We start from the raw sequence: 27,884 nt of genomic DNA on the forward strand, positions 1-27,884 counted from the left end.
TTCTGGTTATAATTTACTTTTTTTGGAGATTGCATATATTTACACTTATTTGCTAGGTGTTTGTATTTCTTTTCTGAATTGCCTTTTCATCTTGATAGTGTATTTTTTGTTCAGTCACTTAGAATAAAAATTCAAGTGTGAAGAAAGAAAAATAGTTTAAGGCTTAGAAATGTAACCTTTTACTTTATTTTAGAAATTTTTATTTATGTGATTATGCATTTCCTAGATACTAGTTCTTTCTGTTCAAGGCCATTTACTCCAGCACCCAAGTGGATTTCTTGACTGCAGATTTATTACTATAGGATGTATTTGTGTAGAATTATTTCTTCCCATTAGACTGGCCTTATTCACACTTCTGTGCTTTAATACAATGAAAAATTGCTTTGACATTGAAGTTCTGTATTGAGTCCCACAAGATATTATTCCCTTACAGCACTTGTAATTTGCAAACTGAACGTTTGAAAAATCAAAATGAAAGCATGTAGCATAAAGGTCTGCCTTTTTTTTTTTTTTTTTTGAGACAGAGTCTCACTCTGTCGCCCAGGCTGGAGTGCAGCAGCGCAATCTCGGCTCACTGCAAGCTCCGCCTCCCAGGTTCACGCCATTCTCCTGCGTCAGCCTCCTGAGTAGCTGGGACTACAGGCACCCGCCACCACGCCCGGCTAATTTTTTTTGTACTTCTAGTAGAGACGGAGTTTCACCGTGTTAACCAGAATGGTCTCGATCTGACCTCGTGATCTGCCCACCTCGGCCTCCCAAAGTGCTGGGATTACAGGCGTGAGCCACCGCGCCCAGCCAAAGGTCTGCCTTTGAAGGATAATTGCATGCATGTAAGGTGCTGTTAAGAAGAGTATTGATTGCATTAGCAGCACCTTGATTTTAGAACAGGGGTCAGGAAATTAGTGGCTGTTGGCCAAGTCCAGCCCACTGCCTGTCTTTGTCAGTACTTTTTTTTTAACCTTTAAGCTCTGTTGGACTTGAGTAAGTAAAGTTTCACTGGAACACAGAAAAATAAAATAAAATGAAATAAAAAATAAAAATAAAGCACGCTCACATAACCTAATGACACTTTGCATTTGTGTTTGGTGTATTTATGACTATTCGACCTAATTGTGCTTTTTGAAGTTAGATTCCTAGTACACAGTATGTCTGTAACTGAATATTTTCAATAAAATTTTGGTATATCAGAAACAAGAATTTTAGTATAATATTTCTAGAGGAAGTTTTTAGTCTCAATTACCAAACTGGTATATTTCCAGTGAGCTAAAATCTCTGATGTATAACCAAAAATGAATCATTTTCAAAGCTACAACTTATTCAAAATATTCATAAGATGTTTCAAATATCAAATATCTGCTGCTAACTAAGATGGCCCTTTATTTCTGGGCAAAATATTTCTCATACTTACAAAGTTTCTCCCCTTCACTGTTTTTAATGTAAACTGAGCAGGTTACGTAAGAAAAGGTTTCTGGACTTTCAGAAGATGCTAACAGGGACTTCTTCTCTCTGTACTTTCTCAGATTAGTGAATTCTGACAAAAGGCTCTCCACATTTGTAGATTCACAGGATTTCTGCCTTCTGCGTGTTTTCTGATGTGCTATAAGTGATGATTTCTGGTAGAAAGTCTTCTCACATTCACTACATTTGCAGGGTTTCTCTCCTGTGTGGGTTCTCTGATGTACTGTGAGGGATGACTTGTGGTAAAAAGTTTTGCTGCCTTCATTATATTTATGAAGTTTCTCTCCTGAGTGAGTTCTTTGATGTTTAATAAGAGCTGAATTCTGGTTAAATGTTTTGCTGCATTGAATACATTTATATGGCTTCTCTTTTTATGTCTTTTTTGATGTACAGTAAGGGATAACTTCTGGGAAAAACTTTTCCCACATGCATTACATTTATATGGTTTCTCCCCTGTGTGTGTTCTCTGATGTACTATAAGAGATGACTTCTGGGAAAAGGTTTTCCCACATTCATTACATTCATAGGGTTTTTCCCCTGTATGAGTTCTCTGATGCACAATAAGTTTTGACTTCACTGAGAAAGATTTCCCACATTCATTACATTCACAGGGCCTTTCTCCAGTATGAGTTCTCTGATGATAAGTGAAGTCTGGCTTTTGTGAAAATGTTTTCCCACATTCGTTACATTCATAGGGTCTTACACCTATGTGTATCCTTTGATGTACTATGAGGAATGAATTGTAAACAAAGGTTTTTCCACATTCTTTACACTCATAGGATTTCTCCCCTGTGTGAGTTCTCTGATGTACTTGGAGATTTGACTTCTCACAGAATTTTTTTCCACATTCACTACACTAATAGGGTTTATCATCTGTGTGTGTTCTCCGATGTACTGATGTACTGTAAGGCCTGACTTATATCTGAAGGCTTCCCTTCAGATATAAGTCACATAACCTAATGACACTTTGCATTTGTAGGTATTGAATGTGCATGACATATTCAATACATTCATAGGGTTTTTGCCCTGTGTGTATCTGCCGATGAACTGTAAGGCCTGACCTATTTGTGAAGGTTTTCTCACATTCAGTACATTCATAAGGTTTCTCCCCTGTGTATATCCTATTATGTACCATGAGAGATAAAATGTGGCTGAGAGCTTTCCCACACTCATTATATTCATAGAATTTTTCTCCTACATGTGTTTGCTGATGTTTAGGGAGAACTGACACATGCCAAAAAGAACTCCCATAATGACTATTTTGAAAGACTTTCTTTTCTGTGTATGTATGCTGTTGAGAGAGACTTGGTTTCTTAAAGATTTCCCTACCTTCATTACATTCAAAGCTTGTTTTTCCTTTTTGAGTTCTTTCAGTGTCAATGAAGAGTGACTTTTGCCAAAATTATTCTCACACTCATAGTATTTTTTCCCCATGATTCCTCCATGGTGTTTATTTAGAAATTTCTCACCAACAGACCTCCTCCCACAGTCATTAAACTCATAGTGATTTTCCCTTGTGTGAGTACTCTGATAAACAAGGAGGTTTGGATTGTCAGAAAAGGCTCTTAGTTGTTCATTATATTCACAGGGTTTCTCCCAGAAGCACACTCTCTTATGGGTACTGAAGGCTGCCTCCTCATGAAAAGCTTTCCCACACTCAAGATATTCAAAAATTTACTTCAGAGTTTGAATATCCTGATGCTGAAATAAGTCCTCATTCTGACAGATGGCTTTCTCATTTCTGTCACACTCAAAAGGTTTCTCTCTGGCATAAGGATGCTCATGTCATACGAAGGAGCAATTGCACATCTGCACTGAGCTCATCAAGCTTCCTTACAAAGGAGTTTCTATTACTAACAATTAATTCTGAAATATAATTCACATTCATTATACATAAGTCATATTTATCAGGTATTTTTCTCATTGGAACAAGGTTTGAATTTACATTAAATGTTTCTCCTAAAACACTATTTCTGTCTGTGTTTTGTTGGTGGCAAAACCAGCTTTCCTCAAATGCTAGTCTTGGTTTTCCTGGTTCTTCTCCATCAGGTCAACTTTCCAGAATTCTAGAAATTAGAATAGTTTACCATATCTTATAAATATTAACACATTTCATGTGGAAAGGGGATGTAATATGCAAATGCTCTAGGATAGCCCAGGCATCTGGTCTGAAAGTAATCCTGAAGGCATATAGCTCACTCCCTTAGGATTAGACAAAACAAACTGAATATGAAAAAAGGAGAGGAATCTGCAAATAAAAACACAGTAATCTGGCACTTTAGAAATGTGACCTTCAAAACTGGATAAAGTGGAATAAACAAATACAACAAATGGTACTTTAGGATGAATGGTAGAGGCATGAAGGGGAATCATCGAAAGCATTGAATAGTAGGTAAAATTGCCAGAAAAAAAATTAGGTGATAGTGTTTGAGGGGCAACAGCAAAGGAAAAATTAAGTTTGGAGGAGGCAAATGTAGATAATTATCTCCTGCTGTAAAATACTCACTAATACATGTGTTTCCAATGCATCACTAATTTTTTCTTTGTTTTTATTTTTTTATTTTTTGTTTTTTGAGACAGAATCTAGCTCTTTGCCAAGGCTGGATTGCAATGGCACAATCTTGGCTCATTGCAACCTCCACCTCCCAGGTTCAAGTGATTCTCCTGCCTCATCCTCTCAAGTAGCTGGGATTACAGGCACCCACCACCGTGCCCGGCTGCTTTTTGTATTTTTAGTATAGACGGGGTTTCACCATCTTTGCCAGGCTGGTCTCGAACTCCTGACCTCAGGCGAACTGCCTGCCTCAGCCTCCCAAAGTGCAGAGATTACAGGCATGAGCCACCACAGCCTAAGGTCTTAGCAGGTGTTGCTCTATCTCTGATTTCTTTTAAATTATCTGATCTGAATGAGTAGTAAATCAGTGGACACATACTAGTAAGTGGTATTTGTATTTTTTAGTAGAGATGGGGTTTCACCATATTGGCCAGTCTGGTCTCAAACTCCCGATCTCAAGTGATCTGCCCACCTGAGCCTTCCAAAGTGCTGGGATTACAGGCATGAACCACCTTGCCTGTCCCTTCTTTTCTCTTCCACTCATCAACACCAAATTACAATTTCGGACAGCAATAATTTTCCATGTGCAAAAGAAAACTCCTATTGCCCAGACAGTAATTCTTACTCTAGCTGATTCACACAAAAAGCCAATGTCCAGAAAAAGCATACATGTGGTCAGGCACGGTGGCTCACGCTTGTAATCCCAGCACTTTGGGAGGCCGAGGCGGGTGGATCACGAGGTCAGGAGATCGAGACCACAGTGAAACCCCGTCTCTACTAAAAATACAAAAAAATTAGCCGGGCGTGGTGGCGGGTGCCTGTAGTCCCAGCTACTCGGAGAGGCTGAGGCAGGAGAATGGCGTGAACCCGGGAGGTGGAGCTTGCAGTGAGCCGAGATTGCGCCACTGCACTCCAGCCTGGGTGACAGAGTGAGACTCTGTCTCAAAAAAAAAAAAAAAAAGCATACATGTAGGCTACGGAAACAAGATCAGGTGTGTAGTTTTATTCTGCTGTTGTATCTTCATTTTCTTCTACCACAGTTGTCATTAATGAACCTGTCATAGCCATCAAATCATAGAATTTCCCTATTTATCAATTTATTTCATAAACAGTCTTGTACTTCACACAACTCTATTTTTGTATATATAAAGTCATCCTTTACTTTTCATATACATATAATATATATAACTGTGTATATATTACATATATGAATATACATATATAATTTTTAACCATTTATTTATTTCAGCATGTCTGGTTTCTCTTTCCAGTGTAAGCTTTAAAGACCACAGTTTTCAACCTAATCTTAGAATCTTTACTGATCTTCATACAGTTAATCCTCATTATTCATGGATTTTGTGACAACAAATTCATCTACTCATTAAAACTTATTTGTAAACCCAAAATCAAGACTGTTTGTGCTTTCATTGTCAAGAACATGCACTGAGCACTTAAAAATTTCAGTCACCCAATACACACATTCCCAGGTGAAACTAAGCAAGGCAATGCTCTAGCTTCTTGTTTCAGTTCTCATACTATAAACAAGTGCCCTTCCCTGGTACTGTTAGTGCCACATTTTTCAGTTTTGTGGGTTTTGCTGGTGATTTCACTGTTTAAAATAGTCCCCTAGTGTAGGACTGAAGTACTGTCTCTCGTGTTCCTAAGCGCAAGAAGGCTGTGATGTGCCTGTGGAGAATATATGTGTGTTAAATTAGCTTTATTCAGGCATGAGATGTTAGTGCCATTGGCCATAAATTCAATATTAATAAATCAGCTATATATAAAATATTTTTAAAAATAAACCCATGTTAAAAAAGATTATGTATGGATCAGCTAACAAAACTGTGGGCAGAGGCTGGCAGGAACTAACCCTGTATTTCTTCTGGGAGCAATGATTCAATATTCATTAATTCAGTGCTTGTGGTAACTTTCCAGAACATAAATACCATGAATCATGATAATCAACCATATCTTTTTATTATGAAGTTTCCTCTGACAACTATCACCCTGTTCTTACTCAGATTCAACACAATATTAACAATACTATGGTCAAAAACCTACCACATCCCTGAGCCTAGTGTCCCAAAGGACTGAGAAACAAAGTCCACACTCACAGACCAGATCTGACAAATGGATTCTATTTGCTATTGGCAACTGTCACTCCTTATTACCACAATCACTATCCTCTGCTGTCCACAATCCAAACAATCTTTCCTCCATAATTGCTCATCCCCAACCACAGAGCTGCATTATAAACATCCACTTGGTTACTGGGCCTTTCAGTCTTAGCCTACTCAGCAGCTGGATGCCTTCAAGAAATAGCTATTATCTCATAATATCCCAAAAAAATCTTCATAAATCTTTACAGTTAAAAGGTGGTGATATTACCTTTATCACTTTGTATGGCACTGCTCTATAACAAATATTTCCTTCTAACTGTTTAACTTTAAAATATTTTCATGCTGGTTTTGTTCTTTTGCCACAAATGCACCCTAAGGTCCTAGCAGGTGTTGCTCTATCTCTGATTTCTTTTAAATTATCTGAATGAGTAGTAAATCAGTGGACACATACCAGTAAGTTGCATGCATCACAATTTCTTGGAAAGCTATTTCAAAACACAAACCTTAAACTTCTTGCCAATTTACACCCAATAATCAAGCTGAATATTTTCACCTTAGCATATCTACTCAAAAAGAGTTCCTTGGTTTTCTGTGTGAATAAATATAAAAGAGTACTCACAACCCAGGCTATACAATCAACAAAGAAATATCTACTGCACATTACCTAGTAAAGGAAGGAAGAGTAAAAGAGGGATCTTTCTCTCTGGGGGTAGAAAAGCTTAATTGGAAAAAAAAAAACTAGTCAAGAACTTAATGTGGTCAGGTATCAGATAATCAGGTATTAGATAATCTAATATTAGATTAACATACAGTCATTTTGTGTACATGAATAATGCAGCTAATGGATATTTCACAAAAAAAAAAATTAGAAGCCGGGCGCGGTGGCTCACGCTTGTAATCCCAGCACTTTGGGAGGCCGAGGCGGGCGGATCACGAGGTCAGGAGATCGAGACCACAGTGAAACCCCATCTCTACTAAAAATACAAAAAAATTAACCGGGCATGGTGGCGGGCGCCTGTAGTCCCAGCTACGCGGAGAGGCTGAGGCAGGAGAATGGCGTGAACCCGGGAGGCGGAGCTTGCAGTGAGCCGAGATCGCGCCACTGCACTCCAGCCTGGGCGACAGAGCGAGACTCCGTTTCAAAAAAAAAAAAAAAAACAACATTAGAAAACTTCAGCTCTAACCTAAAATGTATGTAACAAGAACAACAGCAATAAAACTTTATTATATATGCAAGGCACTGCTTTAATCACTCTTCACTTATTCATTCATTTAACCATCTGGACAGGAATGATACACACTAGAATGAAAAGGGCAAACGAGGTAAGGAGCACTACATGTTTGAAAGACATCTAGGTGACTTTACCAAATGGAATTAGGCAGGGTTTGGGGCAACAGAGAAAAATAAATTTGGTCAGGCTAAATGTGGCCACATGTGAGGCTTGTTAAAGAACTTACATTTTAGGCCAGGCACAGTGGCTCACGCTTGTAATCCTAGCACTTTGGGAGGCCAAGGCAGGCAGATTGCAAGGTCAGGTGTTCGAGACCAGCCTGGCCAATATGGTAAAACTCCGTTTCTACTAAAAATACAAAAATTAGCCAGGTGTGGTGGCAGGCGCCTGTAGTACCAGCTGCTCGGGAGGCTGAGGCAGGAGAAACGCCTGAACCTGGGAAGTGGAGCTTCTAGTGAGCCAAGATCGCACCAGTGCACTCCGGCCTGGGCAACAGAGCAAGACTCTGTCTCAAAAAAAAAAAAAAAAAACCTACATTTTAGGTGTTAGGTAAGAGGAGAGAAATAGATTTATCCTGCCAGGCTAGTAACAAGGTAAATCAGAAATTTGAAGTTTTACATTTTAAGTCTAATTCTATCATGAATTAGATTAATCAGAGCATGATCATAATAAATATATGGATCTGCTTGTGGGTGATGTCAGTAGAAAGTAAGAATAAGAAGATATTTTGAAGACACTTTATAAAAGTGAAACAAGAACTGCAAAACAACAAGAGTGTGATAATGTATGGTGGCTCACACTTGTAATCCCAGCCACTGAGGAGACTGAGGCAGAAGAAACATTTGAGCCCAGGAGTCCAGGACCAGCCTGGGCAGCACAGCAAGACCCCATCTCAAAAAAAAATTTTGAGAGAGCTAGAAGATTTAAAGTGATTTCATTTTTGTCGGTTATAGTAGACCTAATGAATTAAAAATGTGAAGTGATGAATTAAAAATGTGAAGTGAAAATTTAAGATTTGTGAGATATAATTTTACTTTTTAGTTTTTACTGTATTGAGAAAGTTAGAATTAAAACCCAAGAAGAATTTAACGTTAAGTAGGTAAAATACTGTAGGACTCTAGAGCAAATGAGACAAGTGAGAGAGTGATAACAATTTGAGAATCACAAGCTTTAAGTCTTGAGAATGTGTAAGAGAGTTGTGAATAATGTTTTGAGAGAATTGCTGTAAGAGAGAACAGAAGGTCCACAGGGTAGTTTTTGAAGATGCATAGAAGAGCCCTGGGAATCACCATCCATCCATCTAATAGATATGTTATTATGGGACAATTGTGTGCCAGGCTTCATTCCAGGAACGGAGTATGATGGTCTGAGCAGGGCAGACAAGAGGTGGATAAGCACTTCAAGATTAAGTTGACAGAAAGGGGCAATATGGCAAGATGGTCATCAAAAACATAAACTTTAGAAGTGTCCCCCTTTATGGCCAATGAAGACAGTCTGGGAACCTGTGTGGCACTGGCATAGGAAGTGCTATACCTAGGGGACATAAATTCAATCAATGTCTGTAGCAATAGTGATACACAGCAGGGTATCCATTTGCTCCTTTGTAACTTAAATCGGAGAACTCCTAACTAAACCAGCTGCTTGGGGCCTAGATGGGAGGTACAACTTTCATTGAATGCCTTTTTCAAAAGCTCACCACTGTGTATTCTGTGAGGTGCCTTGGTCACTATCAGTAATGTCTGGTCAGAAAGGTGTGTTCAGGTAAGGTCCTGTATTGTGGCCTTGACACCAGTTACTTTGATTTATATTCTGGATATCTGTGAAGCAAGAGATTCCCAGAGATCTTTACCCCAAAGGGGGCAACTCTTAGGCAATGGCCTAAAAATGTACTGACAGCATCATTTTTTTGGCCAGGGTTAGGACATCCAGTGCTAGGATGACGGCCTGAAAGTGGCCACTGGTGCTGACCCTTGGTCAGGAGCATCCCGAATAAAGGATGGCAAGCAGCAACATTCCACCGAGCTCCAGCATGTATAGTCTAGAAACTCCTATTTCTGTTCAGTTAATCTCACAGGGATCCTCAGGTAGCCAAGGACCTCCTCCAGTACCATGGCATTTGCCAAGAGACTGAGAACAAAGAAAGCCACCCCTCCCACAGATGGAGTATGCCAGAGGGCTCGGGTGTGGCTCCATCCTACATCAAGGAGGTTTTGGTAGCTGTGCCAAACTTGCAGGGCCCTGCTTCTGTGACCCAAAGAACAATGGGCAGCTGGTATGGGGGGTCACAAGCTCAGGACCTGTAAAAGCCTCTATTTCCAAGAGACCCCAGTATGTGACCAACAGTTGCTGCTCTAATGATGTACAGTGCAATGTCAAAGAGGGCAGTTTCTTGCATCAGGGGCTCATGGGCAATTTGTGGCCATCATGAGTTATGAGAGAAGGCTGCTAAAGCCCCTATGGTAAAGGAGTCTTTGAGGAGACTCATGGGATTCTTGTCGTATTGCAATGTGGACAGATTCTAAAGCCTTTTGTTGAAAGGAATCCATTTAAGGTGAGCCAACTTGCAAGTAACAGCATCAGTGAAATTCAGTAAAACTTGTAAATGAGGAATATGTCACCTCTAGATCTCAAAGAGGACTAAAAGATATTTGTATTAACATTGTGTGTACTGAGAAAGTCAATAGCTGCTTCTTGATGGTGTCAGGGATGAAATGACCCTCAGATTACCAAACTTTCAGGAATTTAACACAGGTGGCAAGACCCCTTACACAACATGTGGAGACCACTTTTTGTGTGCTCCTTTTTCAGTACTTGTATGTCCTGAATTAGTGTGTCAAAATATCTTCTCAGAAGATGTCATCAATGTGATATAATAGTTGTCCTCTTAGAGAAATTTGGATGCAGTTGAGATCTTGCCTACAAAGACTGTGTGATGACAAGGCTGCTACGGTACCCCATGGATAACCTGCTAGAGGCATACTGTGTCCCTTTAGAGATGAAGGAAAACTATGGCCTAGAGGCTGTTGAAATAGGCTCTGAACAGAGCATATTAGCCATGTGATGGTTAATACCAGGTGTCAACGATTGAAGGATACAAAGTATTGATCCTGAGTGTATCAGTGAGTGTGTTGCCAAAGGAGATTAACATTTGAGTCAGTGGGCTGGGAAAGGCAGACATACCTTTAATCTGGGTGGGGCACAATCTAATCAGCTGCCAGCATGACTAGAATATAAGCAGGCAGAAAAATGTGAAAAAGACTGGCCTAGCCTCCCAGCCTACATCTTTCTCCCATGCTGGATGCTTCCTGCCCTCAAATAGCAGACTCCTCAGTTTTGGAACTTGAACTGGCTCTCCTTGCCCCTCAGCATGCAGACAGCCTATTATGGGACCTTGTGATGATGTGAGTTAAGACTTAATAAACCCAGCCGGGTGCGGTGGCTCACGCTTGTAATCCCAGCACTTTGGGAGGCCGAGGCGGGCAGATCACGAGGTCAGGAGATCGAGACCACCGTGAAACCCCGTCTCTACTAAAAATACAAAAAATTAGCTGGGCGTGGTGGTGGGCACCTGTAGTCCCAGCTACTCGGAGAGGCTGAGGCAGGAGAATGGCGTGAACCCGGGAGGTGGAGCTTGCAGTGAGCCAAGATTGCGCCACTGCGCTCCAGCCTGGTGACAGAGCGAGACTCTGTCTCAAAAAAAAAGACTTGATAAACCCCTCTATACATATATATATGTGTATTTGTGTGTGTGTATATATATATACACATACACACACACACACAGACAAATACACATAATCCATTAGTTCTGTCCCTCTAGAGAACCCTAATACAGATTTTGGTACCAGAAGTGGTTCTGAGGAAGAGAATATTAAGTATGAATTTCTTTCATTGGTTTTGGGGTTTCTGGAGTTGGCTGCTTGCTGTGATTAGACCCAAAAATGCCAAGGACTCTACTTCTAATAGTATGAAAAAAACTGATAGTCCTGTTTAGATAGTTATGCAAAATAAATGCATTTGACACTCCTGATTCATTGCTCGTGACAGGCAAGGAGTTTAGTAACCCTATATATAATAACTTTGACCATATGTGGAGAACCAAAAAACATAATGAAGCTGGTTGGTTGCTCCCACATTCAGTGGACAAAGTGGTGAAAGAAAATGATGAACTAGGCTGGGCGCGGTGGCTAACGCCTATAATCCCAGCACTTTGAGAGGCCAAGGTGGGCAGATCACGAGGTCAGGAGATCAAGACCATCCTGGCCAACATGGTGAAATCCCGTCTACTAAAATACACACACACAAAAAAAAATTAGACAGGCGTGGTGGCGCACTCCTGTAGTCCCAGCTACTCAAGAGGCTGAGGCAGGGGAATCACTTGAACCCAGGAGGTGGAGGTTGCAGCGAGCCGAGATTGCACTGCTGCACTCCAGCCTGGCAGCCGAGTGAGACTCCGTCAAAATAAAAAAAGAAAATGAACTCAGGGATTCTCTCTCCCTGCTTCAGAAGCAGAGACTGAGACTCAAATCTGCTAAGATTGCCCTGAGTGAGTCTTATCTCCTGTAGAGAAAGAGTGAAAATTGTAGAAAAACAGACACAAGCTCTTACCATGCGAGTGGCTGACCTGCAACAAAAGGTGAATGCACAACCTCACTAGGTATCTATTGCAAAAGTGAGGGCATTGACTGGAAAAGAATAGGACTTGCAACTTGGAATGGTGATGTGTGGGAGGACCCTGATGAAGCTAAGGACACTGAGTTTGTAAACTCTGATGAATCTTTTTTGCCAGAAGAAACAGCTTCCCCATCCCCAGTAGTGGCAATATCCCCTCCCTGACCCATGCTGCCATCAGCCTTTCCACCTTTGTCTGAGGAGAGAAACCTTGTGCTGCCTGAGGCAATGGTGATGGTTGCCAGGCAAGATAATGTTGATTTTCCTCAGGAGCCACCCCCAACACCCATTTGCTTCTAGACCTATAACTAAAGTCCCAACGGGCCCCTGGAGGTGAGGTTGAGAGTGTGCACTATACTCAAAAAGAACTGCTTGAGTTTTTTAATTCACATAAATAAATCTGCAGAACAGGCATGGGAATGGATATTAAAGTTGTGGGATAATGGTGGAAAGAACATAGAGTTGGATCAGGCTGAACTTATTGATTTGAGTCCACTAAGTAGGGACTCTGCATTTAATGTTGCCACTTGGGTAGTTAAAAAAGGTTCTAATAGTTTATTTGCTTGGTTAACTAAAATACAGATTAGAAGATGATCCACTGTGAGCAAGCTGGAAATGCCTCATCTCCCTTGGTTTAATGTAGAGGAAGGGATACAAAGGCTTAGGGAGATTGGGATGGTGGAGTGGATTAGTCACTTTAGACCTACTCATCCCAGCTGGGAGGGTCCAGAAGATATACTCTTGACCAATACCTTGTGAAACAGATTTGTGAGGGCAACACCTGCATCTTTGAAGAGCCCTCTAATTGCTCTTCTCTGTATGTCAGATCTAACAGTAGGAACTGCAGACACTCAACTACAAAATTTAAATACAATGGGAATAATTGGATCCCGAGGTGGCAGGGGCCAAGTGGCAGCACTCAACCATCAAAGGCAAGGTGGGCATGGCTACTGTAATGGACAGCAGAGGCAAAGTGGCAATCAGAAGAGTCTGACTGATGTAGAGCTCTAGCATTGGCTAATCATGGTGTTCCTACAAGTGAAAGTGATAGGAAGCCTACTGCATTCCTACTTAATTTATATAAGCAGAAAATTTCTAAGTTGAAGGGACAAAAGTCTAATTTGAATTATAAAAACAGAGAATCAGCCAACACAGTGGCTCACGCCTATAATCCCAGCATTTTGGGAGGCCAAGGCAGGTGGATCACCTAAGGTCAGGAGTTCAAGACCAGCCTGGCCAACACGGTGAAACCCCATCTCCACTAAAAATACAAAAATTAGCCAGGCATGGTGGTGCAAACCTGTAATCCCAGCTACTCAGGAGGCTGAGGCTGGAGAATTGCTTGAACCCAGGAAGTGGAGGTTGCAGTGGGCCGAGATCACACCAATGCATTCCAGCCTGAATGACAGAGGGAGACTGTGTCTCAAAAACAAACAACAAAAACAAACAAAAAAACAAAATAGAGAATCACAACCCTTCAATCAATTTCCAGACTTGAGCCAGTTTACAGATCCAGAACCCCTTGAATGAAGGGGAGACCAGGTCCCCTTGAGGAAGGACCCTACTACATTACCAACAATTTACATAATGACTCTTTCTCCCATCCTTCCACAAGGAGACCTCCAACCTTTTACCAGGGTAACTGTGCACTGGGGAAAGTGAAATAATCAGACATTTCAGGGACTGCTGGACACTGGCTCTGAGCTAACGTTGATTCCAGGGGACCCAAAACTTCACTGGTCCTCCAGTTAAAGTAGGGGCTTATGGAGATCAGGTAATTAATGAAATTTTAGCTCAGGCCCAACTTACAGTGGGTCCAGTGTGTCCCCGGACTTATCCTGTGGTCATTTCCTGAGTGCCAGAATGCATAATTGGCATAGACATACTTAGCAGCTGGCAGAACTCCCATATTGGCTCCCTGACTGGTAGGATAAGGGCTATTATGGTGGTAAAGGCCAAATGAAAGCCATGAGAGCTGCCTTTACCTAGAAAAATAGTAAATCAAAAACAGTATCACATCCCTGGAGAGATTGTGGAGATTAGTGCTACCATCAAGGACTTGAAAGACGCTGGGGTGGTGATTCCCACCACATCCTCATTCAGCTCTCCCATTTGGCTTGTGCAGAAGACAGATCTTGGAGAAGGACCATGGATTATTGTAAGCCTAACAAAGTGGTGACTCCAATTGCAGCTGCTGTACCAGATGTGGTTTCACTGCTTGAGCAAATTAGCACATTTCCTGGTAGGTGGTATGCAGCCATTGTCTTGGCAAATGTCTTTTTCTCCATTCCTGTCCATAAGGCCCACCAGAAGCAATTTGCCTTCAGCTGGCAAGGCCAGCAATATACCTTTACTGTCCTACCTCCAGGGTATATCAATTCTCTGGCTTTGTGTCATAATCTTATTCGGAAACACCTTGATCGCTTTTTCTTATTTGGAGGCACCTTGATCACTTTTCACTTCCGCAAGATATCACACTGGTCCATTACATTGATGACACTACGCTGACTGCATCCAGTGAGCAAGAAGTAGCAAACACACTGGACTTACTGGTGAGACATTTGTGTGCCAGAGGATGGGAAATAAAACCAACTTAAATTCAGGGAACTTCTACCTCAGTAAAATATCTAGGGGTCCAGTGGTGTGGGGTCTGTTGAGATATTCCTTCTAAGGTGAAGAATAAGTTGATGCATTTGGCCCCTCCCTCAACCAAGAAAGAGGCACAATGCCTAGTGGGCCTATTTGGATTTTGGAGGCAACGCATTCCTCATTTGGGTGTGTTACTCCAGCCCATTTATCAAGTGACCCAAAAGGCTGTCAGTTTTGAGTGGGGTCCAGAAGAGGAGAATGCTCTGCAATAGGTCCAGGCTGCTGTGCAAGCTGCTCTGCCACTTGGACCATATGACCCAACAGATCCAATGGTGCTGGAGGTGTCAGTGGCAGACAGGGATGCTGTTTGGAGCCTTTGGCAGGCCCCCATAGGTGAATCAAAATGGAAGCTTCTAGGATTTTGGAGCAAGGCCCTGCCATCTTCTGCAGATAACTACTCTCCTTATGAGAGACAGTTCTTGGCCTACTACTGGGCTCTGGTGGAAACTGAAGGTTTGACTATGGGTCATCAAGTCACCTGGCAACCTGAACCACCTATTATGAACTGGGTGCTTTCTGACACATATAGCCATAAAGTGGGTAATGCGAAGCAGCATCCCGTCATCAAATGGAAGTGGTATATACGTGATCAGGCTCGAGCAGGTCCTGAAGACACAAGTGAGTTACATGAGGAAGTGGCTCAAATGCCCATGGTCTCCACTCCTGCCACCCTGCCTTCTCTCCCCTAGCCTGCACCGATGGCCTCATGGGGAGTTCCCTATGATCAGTGGACAGAGGAAAAGAGGACTAGGGCCTGGTTCACAGATGATTCTGCACGATATGCAGGCACCACCTGAAAGTGGACAGCTGCAGCACTACAGCCCCCTTCTAGGACATCTCTGAAGGACAGCGGTGAAGGGAAATCTTTCCATGGGCAGAATTTTGAGCAGTGTACCTGGTTGTGCACTTTACATGGAAGGGGAAATGGCCAGATGTGCTATTATATATTGATTCATGGGCTGTAGCCAGTGGTTTTGCTGGATGGTCAGGGACTTGGAAGAAGCATTACTGGAAAATTGGTGACAAATTTGGGAAGAGGTGTGTGGATGGATCTCTCTCAGTGGTCAAAAACTGTGAAGATATTTGTATCCCATGTGAGTGCTCACCAACAGGTGACCTCAGCAGAGGAGGATTTTAATAATCAAGTGGATAGGATGACCCGTTCTGTGGACAGCACTCAGTCTCCTTCCTCAGCCACCCCTGTCATCGCCTAATGGGCCCATGAACAAAGTGGCCATGGTGGCAAGAACGGAGGTTATGTATGGGCTCAGCAACATGGACTTCCACTCACCAAGGCTGACCTGGCTATGGCCACTGATGAGTGCCCTATTTGCCAGTAGCAGAGACCAACACTGAGCCCTTGATATGGCACCATTCCTCAGGTGATCAGCCAGCTGCCTAGTGGCAGGTTGATTATATTGGACCTCTTCCACCATGGAATGGGCAGAGGTTTGTCCTCATTAGAATAGACACTTACTCTGGATATGGGTTTGCCTATCCTGCATGCAATGCTTCTGCCAAGACTACCATCTGTGGACTCACAGAATGTCTTATTCACCATCACAGTATTCCACACAGCATTGCCTCTAACCAAGGTGCTTACTTTATGGCTAAAAAGTGCGGCAGTGGACTCATGCTCATGGAATTGACTCGTCTTACCATGTTCCCCATCATCCTGAAGCAGCTGGATTGACAGAACAGTGGAATGGCCTTTTGAAGTCACAAATATAACACCAACTAGGTGACAAAATTTTGCAAGGCTGGGGCAAAGTTCTCCAGAAGGCTGTGTATGCTCTGAATCAGCGTCCAATATATGGTACTGTTTCTCCCGTAGCCAGGATTCATGGGTCCAGGAATCAAGGGGTGGAAGTGAAAGTGGCACCACTTACCATCACCCCTAGTGTTCCACAAGCAAAATTTTTGCTTCCTGTTCCTGCATCATTACGTTCTGCTGGCCTAGAGGTCTTAGTTCCATAGGGGGGAACACTGCCACCAGGAGACCCAACAACAAGTCCATTAAACAGGAAGATTGCCACCTGGACACTTTGGGCTTCTTCTACCTTTAAGTGAACAGGCTAAGAAGGGAGTTACAGGGCCGGGCGCGGTGGCTCACGCCTATAATCCCAGCACTTTGGGAGGCCAAGGCGGGCGGATCATGAGGTCAGGAGTTCGAGACCAGCCTGACCAACATGGTGAAACCCTGTCTCTACTAAAAATACAAAAATTAGCCGGGCATGGTGGCATGTGCCTGTAATCCCAGCTACTCCGGAGGCTGAGGCAGGAGAATTGCTTGAACCCAGGAGGCAAAGGTTGCAGTGAACTGAGATCATGCCATTGCACTCCAGCCTGGGTGACAGAGTGAGACTCCTTCTCAAAAAATAAAAATAAAATAAAAAATAAAAGGGAGTTACAGTGTTGCCTGGGGTGGTTGACCCGGACTATCAAGATGGAATCAGTCTACTACTCCACAATGGAGGTAAGGAAGAGTATGCATGGAATACAGGAGATCCATTAGGGTGTCTCTTAGTATTACCATGCACTGTAATTAGGTCAATGGGAAACTACAACAGCCCAATCCAGCCAGGACTACAAATAACTCAGACCCTTCAGGAATGAAGGTTTGGGTCACTCCACCAGGAAAAAAAACCATGACCTGCTGAGGTGCTTGCTGAAGGCAAAGGGAATACAGAATGGGTAGTAGATGAAGGTAGTCATCAATACCAGCTATGATCACGTGACCAGCTGCAGAAATGAGGACTGTAATTGTCATGAGTATTTCCTCCCTCTTTTGTTAAGAACATGTTTGTGCATATATATACTTGTACTAAAAAAAATCTTCATTTTATTTCCTTTCCCTTGATCATGTGGCATAAGATTTATTGACTTCACATCAGCATTTATGTATTGTTAACTTTATGTAACAGTATTTGGGTTGGGAATTGGTACATTTCCCATTGTATGAAGGATAGTTGTATTATGTTAGGCATAATTATGACCTTATTATTGTCTTTATTTGAAGATTATGTAGGATCTCAGGAGATGTGTATGGGTTCAAGTTGACAATGGGTGGACTTGTGATGGTTAATACTGAGTGTCAACTTAATTGGATTGAAGGATACAAAGTATTGATCCTGGGCACATCTGTGAGGGTGTTGCCTAAGAAGATTAACATTTGAGTCAGTGGGCTGGGAAAGGCAGACCCACCTTAATCTGGGTGGGCACAATCTAATCAGCTGACAGCAAGACTAGAATATATATAGGCAGAAAAATGTGAAAAGAGAGACTGGCCTAGCCTCCCCACCTACATCTTTCTCCCATGCTGGATGCTTCCTGCCCTCGAACATTGGACTCCAATCCTTCAGTTTTGGAACTTGGAGTGGTTCTCCTTGCTCCTCAGCTTGCAGATGGCGTGTTGTGGGACCTTGTGTTTGTGTGAGTTGATCCTTAATAAACTCCCATATTTTATATATATATACATATATATATATGTATATGTATATTCCATTAGTTCTGTCCCTCTAGAGAACCCTAATACAAGCCAAATCTGTAATAGCAAAATATTTACCAGTTGCTTATTAGATAGAGTCAGTAACTTCAATAATACTGGGTATCAGGTCTGAAGACCTTAAGGTTCCAGTAGTCCACCACGAGGCCACTATTCACATTCACGCTTTCGAGGTTAAAGAGGCCAAGTTTGGCTGCTAAATGCAGGTGTAGTGGGGATAATCACCCCTTCATACAAGTTTCAATTCTTTTTTTTTTTTTTGACAGAGTCTTGCTCTGTCACCTAGGCTGGAGTGCAGTAGTGCAATCTTGACTCACTGCAAACTCCACCTCCTATGTTCACGTGATTCTCGTGCCTCAGCCACCCGAGTAGCTGGGATTACAGGTGTGCACCATCATGCTCAGCTAATTTTTGTATTTTTAGTACAGAGAGGGTTTTGTCATGTGCCCCAGCTGGTCTTGAACTCCTGAGTTCAAGCAATCTGCTTGCCTCAGCCTCTTGAAATGCTGGGAGCCACCGCGCCCAGCCTTAATTCTTGAAGGCCCTGTTTTAGTTTACATTGGCCATATTAACTATTTTATTTATTTTTATTTTTATTTATTTATTTTGAGATGTAGTTTCACTCTTGTCACCCAGGCTGAAGTGCAGTGGTGCAATCTTAGCTCACTACAACCTCCGCCTCCCGGGTTCAAATGATTCTCCTGCCTCAGCCTCCCGAGTAGCTGGGATTACAGGCATGCACCACCACACCTGGCTAGTTTTTTTGTTTGTTTGTTTTTGTTTTTGTTTTTTGTGTTTTTGTATTTTTAGTAGAGACAGGATTTCGCCATGTTGGCCAGGCTGGTCTCAAACTCCTGACCTCAAGTGATCCACCCGCCTCGGCCTCCCAAAGTGCTGGGATTACAGGCATGAGCCACCATGCCCAGCCCGATATTATTTTAACTGTGGTTTTCACAAGGTCCCTTTTCATTAAGCCAAGTTGTTAAGTGCCAATGACTTCATTTTAATTTATTGCTCACTGATTCTACATCCACCACAGTACATTTTAAGGTCGTTAAGTGCTATGACCATGGGGTATCTAGGAGAGACAAGAGTTAAGGTGAGGCATACTTATTTAGTCTCTATTTTATATTCAGAAACCCCTAAAAACATACAGACAAGGAGGTGAAGTTCTTTTTATTCTGCTCATATTTACAGATTTCTTTCTCCAGAGAGCCTCAAATTATTATCATCAGGGTAAGAGGCCTCCTCCTTCCCTGCAAGGCAATGGTTAGTTTACAGGGTTTAAGAACCTCAGGCTTAAGCTGGGTTTGAATTAACCCCCTCACAATGCCACAGAGTGCCATAGGGTGGCTTTTCCCTATGACCCTACAGAGGAGGATTTTTCTTGCAATGGAGACTTAGGCAGCAAAGTACTGCAGTGGAAACCTGCAAGGCCCATGGCCCAGTGGTGGGTGGACTGAAACTATCCTTAGCAACAGTCCCGCCTTTTCCATGACACAGGCTTTTTTATTGCTGTCTATATATAAATTGCCAAACAATATTTTAGATTCCTAGCCACAATAAGTTGCAGCTTTCCATTTCAGTCACTGTCCCATCACCATGTGGACCTTCTGGGTGAGAACAGGGAAAGGTTCAAAGGCCCAATGGCCCACCTTGCAGGCAGCTGCCTCTTCTGACAGGGAGGGCCAATCAATATCTCCAGGGTTAGGATCCACATCCAGAAAGGTCATTTTGTTTATGGCCCAGGTGGGAGCCAACAAGCTGTGCCACTACAAGCTTAGCCCTCCGGCTTCTTGGTAAGCAGCCATACTAAGCAAAGCCCAGGTGTACTGGCTAGGGGTTTTGCATGGGGAAAGCAGTGAGCTACATCCTCCAGCAAGAGAGGCTGGTACCAAATGCTCCTTCTATTTTTTCGTCAGCCCCTGGGTTGTGGGCTACAACGGATTCATACCTTCGTGCTCTTAGACACCAGGAGAGCATGCTGAACAGAAGCAGGGGAAGCAACAGCACCAGTGCCAGGTAAGGCCATTACTCTTGCCTGAAAAACACTCACTAGGCATCCACGGTGCCATGTTTAATTCTCCCTGGAGTGGTGGTCTTCTTTCTTCCTTTCCACTAACCTCAGGAAGGGTGGACCTCTCCCAGGGGGTGGGTGTACAATCACAAATAACATCTGTATAGCTCCCCCAAGTAGCCAGTGATGGTTCACAGAGTACACACAGCAACAAAAGAGATCTGGCCTGACTCGTGGTAAGCTGAACTCAAGCACCAGCTGCTCAGGGTGCTGTGTTGTTGCTGATCTCTACAGGAGGGAGCCTCAGAAACCACCTATGAACACACCAAACCCAAGAGCACCGTATGCCACTGTACAGTCAATAACAATCTTCATGTTGGAGACAAGAGCCACCTAGGGTGGGAAGAAGTGAAAACAATGAAGGCCAAACCACAAGCCCACCAGCAACGGCCAGTTTGGGCCCAGGCAGCCTTTGCTGTGTCATGGAGCCAGTTATCCGCCAAGAACAGTTAATTACAGCTCACCAGGGGCCCTGGGACCATCCTGTTCATGATGCCAATTGTCATCCCCTCCTCTTCACCCTGTGGGTGAGGAAGGAATTCCTACCCTTGGGTCGTGGGATGGCTGAAGCATACTCAACACCTCATAGGTGATTTTGACAGCATTTATCAGTCATTTTTACTTACAGCCCAGGAGAGGAGGGCACTGCAACAGGCAAGATCACAGAGATATTTCACTCGGGAATAAGTGAACAACCAAGGGCTTTGGGAGGCAGGCTTTTCACTATCAAGAGAGCTTTATGCCCCTAGTTCCTGCAGGAGGATGCAATTGTCTGGTTTAATTCTGAGAGCTGGCAGGAAACTGAAACGTACTACTCAGGCATAAGCAGGAACTGTGCCTGGATTTTATTTTATTTTATTTTATTTATTTTATTTTAGAGACAGGGTCTCAATCTGTCATCCAGGCTGGAGTGCAGTGGCATTATCACAGCTCACTGTAGCCTCAACCTCCTGGGCCCAAGTGATCATCCTGCCTCAGCCTCCCAAGTAGCTGGGACTACAGGTGTGCATGCCCTATTAATTTTTCAATTTTCAAAATCTCACTATGTTACCCAAGCTGGTCTTGAACTCCTGGGCTCAAGCAATCCTCCCACCTTGACCTCCCAAAGTGCTGGGATTATAGGCATGAGCCACAGAGCCAGGGCTGGGCCTGGTCCTTTTGATAAGGAAGGTTTTTCAGCTCAGGGACTTCATCCACAGGAGCAAAGTGGGGAGTAGAACCGTGGCTACTCCATCATGAGTAAATGTTCCTGACAAGAAATGCTAAAAATCCTTCACGGCAAAGTCAAAGTACACCAGGCAGTAACTCAAATCCAAATGAAGACGAAAGGAACACTGGTAAAGATTATCACACAGGCAAACATAAAAGTCGGTATTCATGCATTTTTGACAACTGACATCCTCTTTTCTATGTGGTTTAAAAAACATAAAACTCCTTCCTTCCTTCCTTTCTTTTCTTTCTTATTCCCTCAGTGGCCCGGGCTGGAGTATCGTTGGCTCGCTGCAGACTCCCTGCCTCCGGCTCCCATGGTTCTCCTGCCCGGGCCTGCGGGCTGCCTGCGATTGCCGGCGCGCGCCACCACCCCTGCCTGGTTTTTCTCCTTTGGCTGGAGGCGCGGTTTCGCCATCTTGGCCGGGCTGGTCCCCAGCTCCTGACCTCGAGTGGTCTGCCCGCCTCGGCCTCCCAAGGTGCTGGAACTGCGGACGAAGTCTCGCTCACTCCGTGCTCGGTGCTGCCCGGGCTGGAGTGCGGTGGCGTGGTCTTGGCTCGCTGCAGCCTCCACCTCCCAGCCGCCTGCCTTGGCCTCCCAGGGTGCTGGGATTGCAGCCTCTGCCCAGCCGCCGCCCCGTCTGGGAGGTGGGGAGCATCTCTGCCTGGCCGCCCATCATCTGGGATGTGAGGAGCGCCTCTGCCCAGCCGCCACCCCATCTAGGAAATGAGGAGCGTCTCTGCCTGGCCGTCCATCCTCTGGGATGTGAGGAGCGCCTCTGCCCGGCCGCCACCCCGTCTAGGAAGTGAGGAGCACCTGTGCCCGGCCGCCCCGTCTGGGAAGAAGTGAGGAGTGCCTCTGCCCGGCCGCCCCGTCCGGGAAGTGAGGAGTGCCTCTGCCCGGCCACCCCGTCTGGAAGGTCTACCACGGAGGCCAGAAGCAATGTGGGGGCTGGACGTGGTGGTTCACGCCTGTAGTTCCAGCACTCTGGGAGGCCGAGGCGGGTTGATCACTCGAGGCTAGGAGTTCAAGACCAGCCTGGCCAACATGGTGAAACATATGAAAAATACAACAGACAAACCAACCAACCAACCCAGCGACAACAAAACAATTCTACCCTGGAGTCATACTCTAATTTTTTCTATTTTCCTCACTTTTTGATCCTTTATCCCACTTTCTTTTTCTTCCTCTTCCTTCTCCTTCTTCTTTGTCAAATAGAGAATTGAGTTATTATCATTGATCCATACAAAGTCCCTCTCTCATTTTTCTTTAATTGCCACCCCCCATTTCTATTCCCCGTCTTCCCATGTGCAACCTTCCTAATATGTTTGATATGCATCTTTTTGTTTGTATGTATTTTTAGAAAAGGTTTATTGTTTTGTGTGCAAAAAAAATTAATAATAAAAAAAGAAATCAAAGAAAAAAAACATAAAACAGGCTGGGTGTGATGGCTCACGCCTGTATCCCAGCACTTTAGGAGCCTGATGCGGGCAGATCACTTGAGATCAGAAGTTCAAGACCAGCCTGGCCAACATGGTGAAATCCTGTCTCTACTAAAAATACAGAAATTAGCTGGGCATGGTGGTGGGCATCTGTAATCCCAGCTACTCAGAAGCTGAGGCAGGAGAATTGCTTGAACCTGGGAGGCAGAGGTTGCAGTGAGCTGAGATCGCACCATTGCACTCAGCCTGCGTGACAAGAGTAAAACTCCATCTCAAAGAAAATGAATAAAACATAAAACAGTAATTATAAGACAATGTTGATGAGCAAACTTTGTATAAAAATGTAATTATGGACCAGGCGCAGTGGCTCACACCTGTAATCTCAGAACTTTGGGAGGCCGAAGCGGGCAGATCACAAGGTCAGGAGTTCAAGACCAGCCTGACTAACACGGTGAAACCCCGTCTCTACTAAAAATACAAAAATTAGCCGGGCATGGTGGCGCACACCTGTAATCCCAGCTACTCAGGAGGCTGAGGCAGGAGAATCACTTGAATCCGGGAGGCAGAGGTTGCAGTGAGCCAAGATCACACCACTGCACTCCAGTCTAGGCGACAGAGGAAGACTCTGTCTCAAACAAAAAAAAAAATGTAAATATGACATAATAACTTGAGGGTGACAGAGCTATATACGAGAAAAATTTTTGTATACTATAAATATTAAGTTGGTATTCATTCAAACCAGAGTGGTGAAGCCAATCATGGTGGTGCATGCCTGTAATCCCAGCTATTAGGGATGCTGAGGCAGAAGGAATGCTTGAGCCCAGGAGTTCGAGGTCACAGTGCACTGTGACTGTACCTGTGAATAGCCACTGCACTCCAGCTTGAGCAACACAGCAATACTCCATCTCTTTAAAAAACAGCAACAAGGAGGCTGGGCGCAGTGGCTCATGCCTGTAATCTCAGCACTTTGGGAGGCTTAGGTGGGTGGAATGCCTGAGCTCAGGAGTTTGAGACCACCTTTGGCAACAGGTGAAACCCGATCTCTACTAAAATACAAAAAACTAGCCAGGTATGGTGGCAGGTGCCTGTAGTCCCAGCTACTCAGGAGGCTGAGGCATGAGAATTGCTTGAATCCACGAGGCAGAGGTTGCAAGGAGCCAAGATGGTGCCACTGCACTCCAGCCTGGGCAACACTGTCTCCAAAAACAACACCACCACCACAAGCTAGAGTGGTATAAATTAAGATGTTAACTGTAATCCCCATAGCAATCACTAAAAAAGTTATTTCATAAAAGAAAAAGAATTAAAAATGGTTATATAAGAAAACATGTGCCGGGCATGGTGGCTCATGCCTGTAATCCCAGCACTTTGGGAGGCTGAGGCAGGTGGATCACGAGGTCAGGAGTTCACGACCAGCCTGGCCAACATAGTGAAACCCCATCTCTACTAAAAAATACAAAAAATTAGCCAGGCGTGGTGGCAGACACCTGCAATCCCAGCTACTCGGGAGGCTGAGGCAGGAGAATAGCTTGAACCTGGGAGGTGGAGGTTGCAGTGAGCCGAGATTGCGTCATTGCACTCCAGCTCAGGCAACAGTGCAAGACTCAGCCTCAAAAAAAAAAAAAAGAAAGAAAGAAAACATGTATTTAACACATAAGCCAGTAAAGGAGGAATTTAGGAACAAAAAATATATAAGACATATACAAAACAAAAACCACAATGGCATAAATCCTTCGTTATCAATAATCAATTTAAATGTACAATCACGTGTCACTTAATGACAGTGACACATTTCTGAGAAATATGTCATTAAGTATGTTTACAAAAACCTAAATGGTATAGCTACTACACACCTAGGCTGTATGCTATGGCCTATTGCTCCTACACTACAAACCTGTAGAGCATGTGACTATACTGACTACTGTAGGCAAGTGTAACACAATGGTAAGTATTTGTGTGTCTAAACATAGAAAAGGCATAGTAGGTATACAGCATGAAAGATAAAAAGGCTGAAGCACAGTGGCTCACACCTGTAATCCCAGCACTTTGAGAGGCAGAGGCAGGTGGATCACTTGAGACCAGGAGTTAGAGACCACCCTGGGCAACATAGTGAAATCCTGTCTCTACAGAAAAATACAAAAATTAGCTGGGCATGGTGGTGCATGCCTTGTAGTCCCAGCTACTTGGGAGGCTGAGGTGGGAGGATCGATTGAGCCCAGGAAGTTGAGGCTACAGTGAGCCAGTATCATGCCACTGTACTCCACCCTGGATGACAGAGAGAGACCTTGTCTCAAAATAAATAAACAAAAAGACTAAAAAATGGCACACCTGTATAGGGCACTTACCATGAATGGAGCTTGCAGGACTAGAAGTTGCTCTGGGTGAGTCAGTGAATGGTGATTGAATGAGAAGGCCTAGAACAGTACTATTACTCTAGACTTTACAAACATTGCACTCTTGGGCTACACTAAGTTTATTTTTAAAATAGTTTTTCTTTCTTCAACAATAATCTTAGTTTACCATAACACTTTTTACTTTATAAACTTTTTAATTTTTTTAACATTTTGACTCTTGTAATTATAGTACAGCTGTACAAAAACATTTTCTTTATATCCTTATTCTCCAAGCTTTTTTCTATCTATATATCTATTTGTTTATTTTTACTTTTTAAATGTTTTGTTAAAAACTAAGACACACACACACACATTAGCCCAGGCCTACACAGGGTCAGGATCATCATTCTCACTGTCTTCCACCTCCACATCTTGTTCCACTGGAGGGTCTTCAAGGGCAATTAACACACACATAAAGCTGCCATCTCTATGATAACAGTGCCTCTGGAATGCCTCTTAAAGAGACTGTCTGCAGCTGTTTTACAGCCACCTTTTTTTTTGAGACAGGGTCTCACTGTCTCCCAGGCTAGAGTGCAGTGGTACAATCACAGTTCATGCAGCCTTGACTCCCAGGCTCAAGAGATCCTCCCATCTCAGCCTCTTGAGTAGCTGAGACTACAGGCATGTGCCACCACATCTGGCTGATTTTTATATTTCCTGTAGAGATGGGGTCTCACTATGTTGCCCAAGCTGGTATTGAATACCGGGGCTCAAGTGATTCACCCGGCTCAGCCCTGCAAAGTGCTGGTATTACAGGCATAAGCCACCGCACCTGGCCTGCCCTTTTTTAAATAAGTAGGAGACGTACACTCTGAAATAATGATAAAATGTATAGTAAATACGTAAACCAGTAACATAGGCATTTATTATCATTAAGTATTACGTATGATACATCATTGTATGTGTTATACTTTTTAGGACTGTCAGTGCAATAGATTTAGAACAGCACCAGCACAAACGTGAATAATGAGTTATTTAGGTATTTAGTTTCTTTTTTTTTATTATACTTTAAGTCTAGGGTACATGTGCACAATGTGCAGGTTTGTTACATATGTATACATGTGCCATGTTGGTGTGCTGCATCCATGAACTCGTCATTTACATTAGGTATATCTCCTGATGCTATCCCTCCACCCTCCCCCCACCCCACGACAGGCCCCGGTGTGTGATGTTCCCCTTCCTGTGTCCAAGTGTTCTCATTGTTCAACTCCCACCTATGAGTGAGAACATGCGGTGTTTGGTTTTCTGTTCTTGCGATAGTTTGCTGAGAATGATGGTTTCCAGCTTCATCCATGTCCCTACAAAGGACATGAACTCATCCTTTTTTATGGCTGCATAGTTTTCCATGGTGTATATGTGCCACATTTTCTTAATCCAGTCTATCATTGATGGACATTTGGGTTGGTTCCAAGTCTTTGCTATGGTGAATAGTGTCGCAATAGACATCCGTGTGCATGTGTCTTTATAGGAGCATGATTTCTAATCCTTTGGGTATATACCCAGTAATGGGATGGCTGGATCAAATGGTATTTCTAGTTCTAGATCCTTGAGGAATTGCCACACATTGTAGTATTTAGTTTCTTTCAACAATGTTTTGTAGTTTCAGTGTACAAGTCTTGTCTCATTTGGTTAAATATACTCTGAAGTATCTTAATTTTTTTAATGCTATTGTAAATGGTGACTGCACCATTGTACTCCAGCCTGAGCAACAGAGCAAGACCCTGTCTGGAAAGAAAAAAAAAAGGAAAGTTAAAAGGTTTTGTGTTTTTTTGTTTTTTTTGAGACAGAGTCTCACTCTGTTGCCCAAGCTGGAGGGCAGTGGCACTATCTCAGCTCACTGCAACCTCTCCACCTCCTGGGTTCAAAAGATTCTCCTGCCTCAGCCTCCCAAGTAGCTGGGACTACAGGCGCGTGCCACCATGCCCGGCTAATTTTTGTATTTTCAGTAGAGATGGGGTTTCGCCATGTTGACCAGGCTGGTCTCAAATTCCTGACCTCAGGTGATCTGCCCACTTCAGCCTCCCAAAGTACTAGGATTACAGGCATGAGCCACTGCGCCTGGCCTAGAAAAGTTAAATGTTTGTAAAGAAAAAAAGTTACAGTTAACTAAAATTAATATATTGTTGAAGAAAAATATTTTATAAACAGTGTAGCCTAAGTGTACAGTGTTTATAAAGCCTACAGTAGTGTACAATAACGTACTAGGCCTTCACACTCACTCACCACTCACCCATTGACTCATGCAGAGAAACTTCCAGACCTGCAAGATCCATGCATGGTAAGTGCCTATACAGGTATACCTTTTTTTTTTCATCTTTTATACTATACTTTTACTGTACCTTTTCTATGTTTACATACATAAATACTTACCATTGTGTTACAATTGTCTACAGTATTCCATACAGTAACATGCTGTACAGGTTTATAGCACAGGAGCAACAGGCTATATCATATAGTCTATATGTGTGGTAGGCTATACCATCTAGGTTTGTGTAAGTACACACTCTATGATGTTTGCACAACAATGAAGTTGCCTAACATGTCCCAGAGTGTATCCTTGTCACTAAGCAATG

At 43.3% G+C, this 27,884-nt stretch overlaps 1 protein-coding gene across 1 annotated transcript; it reads right to left on the reverse strand.

The window, feature by feature from the left end:
- Positions 1–1,597: 1,597 nt before the first annotated feature.
- On the reverse strand, positions 1,598–20,221 carry LOC116480876 (zinc finger protein 239-like). The gene is made up of 4 exons (XM_058437022.1): positions 20,144–20,221; positions 2,788–2,985; positions 2,456–2,665; positions 1,598–2,314 (listed from the first exon to the last, which is right to left on the reverse strand). Exons 1-4 carry the CDS (start codon positions 20,219–20,221, stop codon positions 1,598–1,600), a joined length of 1,203 nt encoding a protein of 400 aa, XP_058293005.1.
- Positions 20,222–27,884: the final 7,663 nt, after the last annotated feature.

This window comes from Hylobates moloch, unplaced genomic scaffold (assembly GCF_009828535.3).
Source record: "Hylobates moloch isolate HMO894 unplaced genomic scaffold, HMol_V3 SCAFFOLD_3, whole genome shotgun sequence".
NCBI classification, from domain to species: Eukaryota; Metazoa; Chordata; class Mammalia; order Primates; family Hylobatidae; genus Hylobates; species Hylobates moloch.

Excerpts from the sequence above, each read along its gene's own strand:
- LOC116480876 (XM_058437022.1), bottom strand. The coding sequence starts at position 20,221 with ATGGCCTTACCTGGCACTGGTGCTGTTGCTTCCCCTGCTTCTGTTCAG. Across the intron at positions 2,666-2,787 it reads AAGCTTTGAATGTAATGAAG|CAAACACATGTAGGAGAAAA; the intron begins GTAGGGAAATCT and ends CCTAAACATCAG. Across the intron at positions 2,315-2,455 it reads CCTATGAATGTATTGAATAT|TGTAGTGAATGTGGAAAAAA; the intron begins GTCATGCACATT and ends AAACCCTATTAG.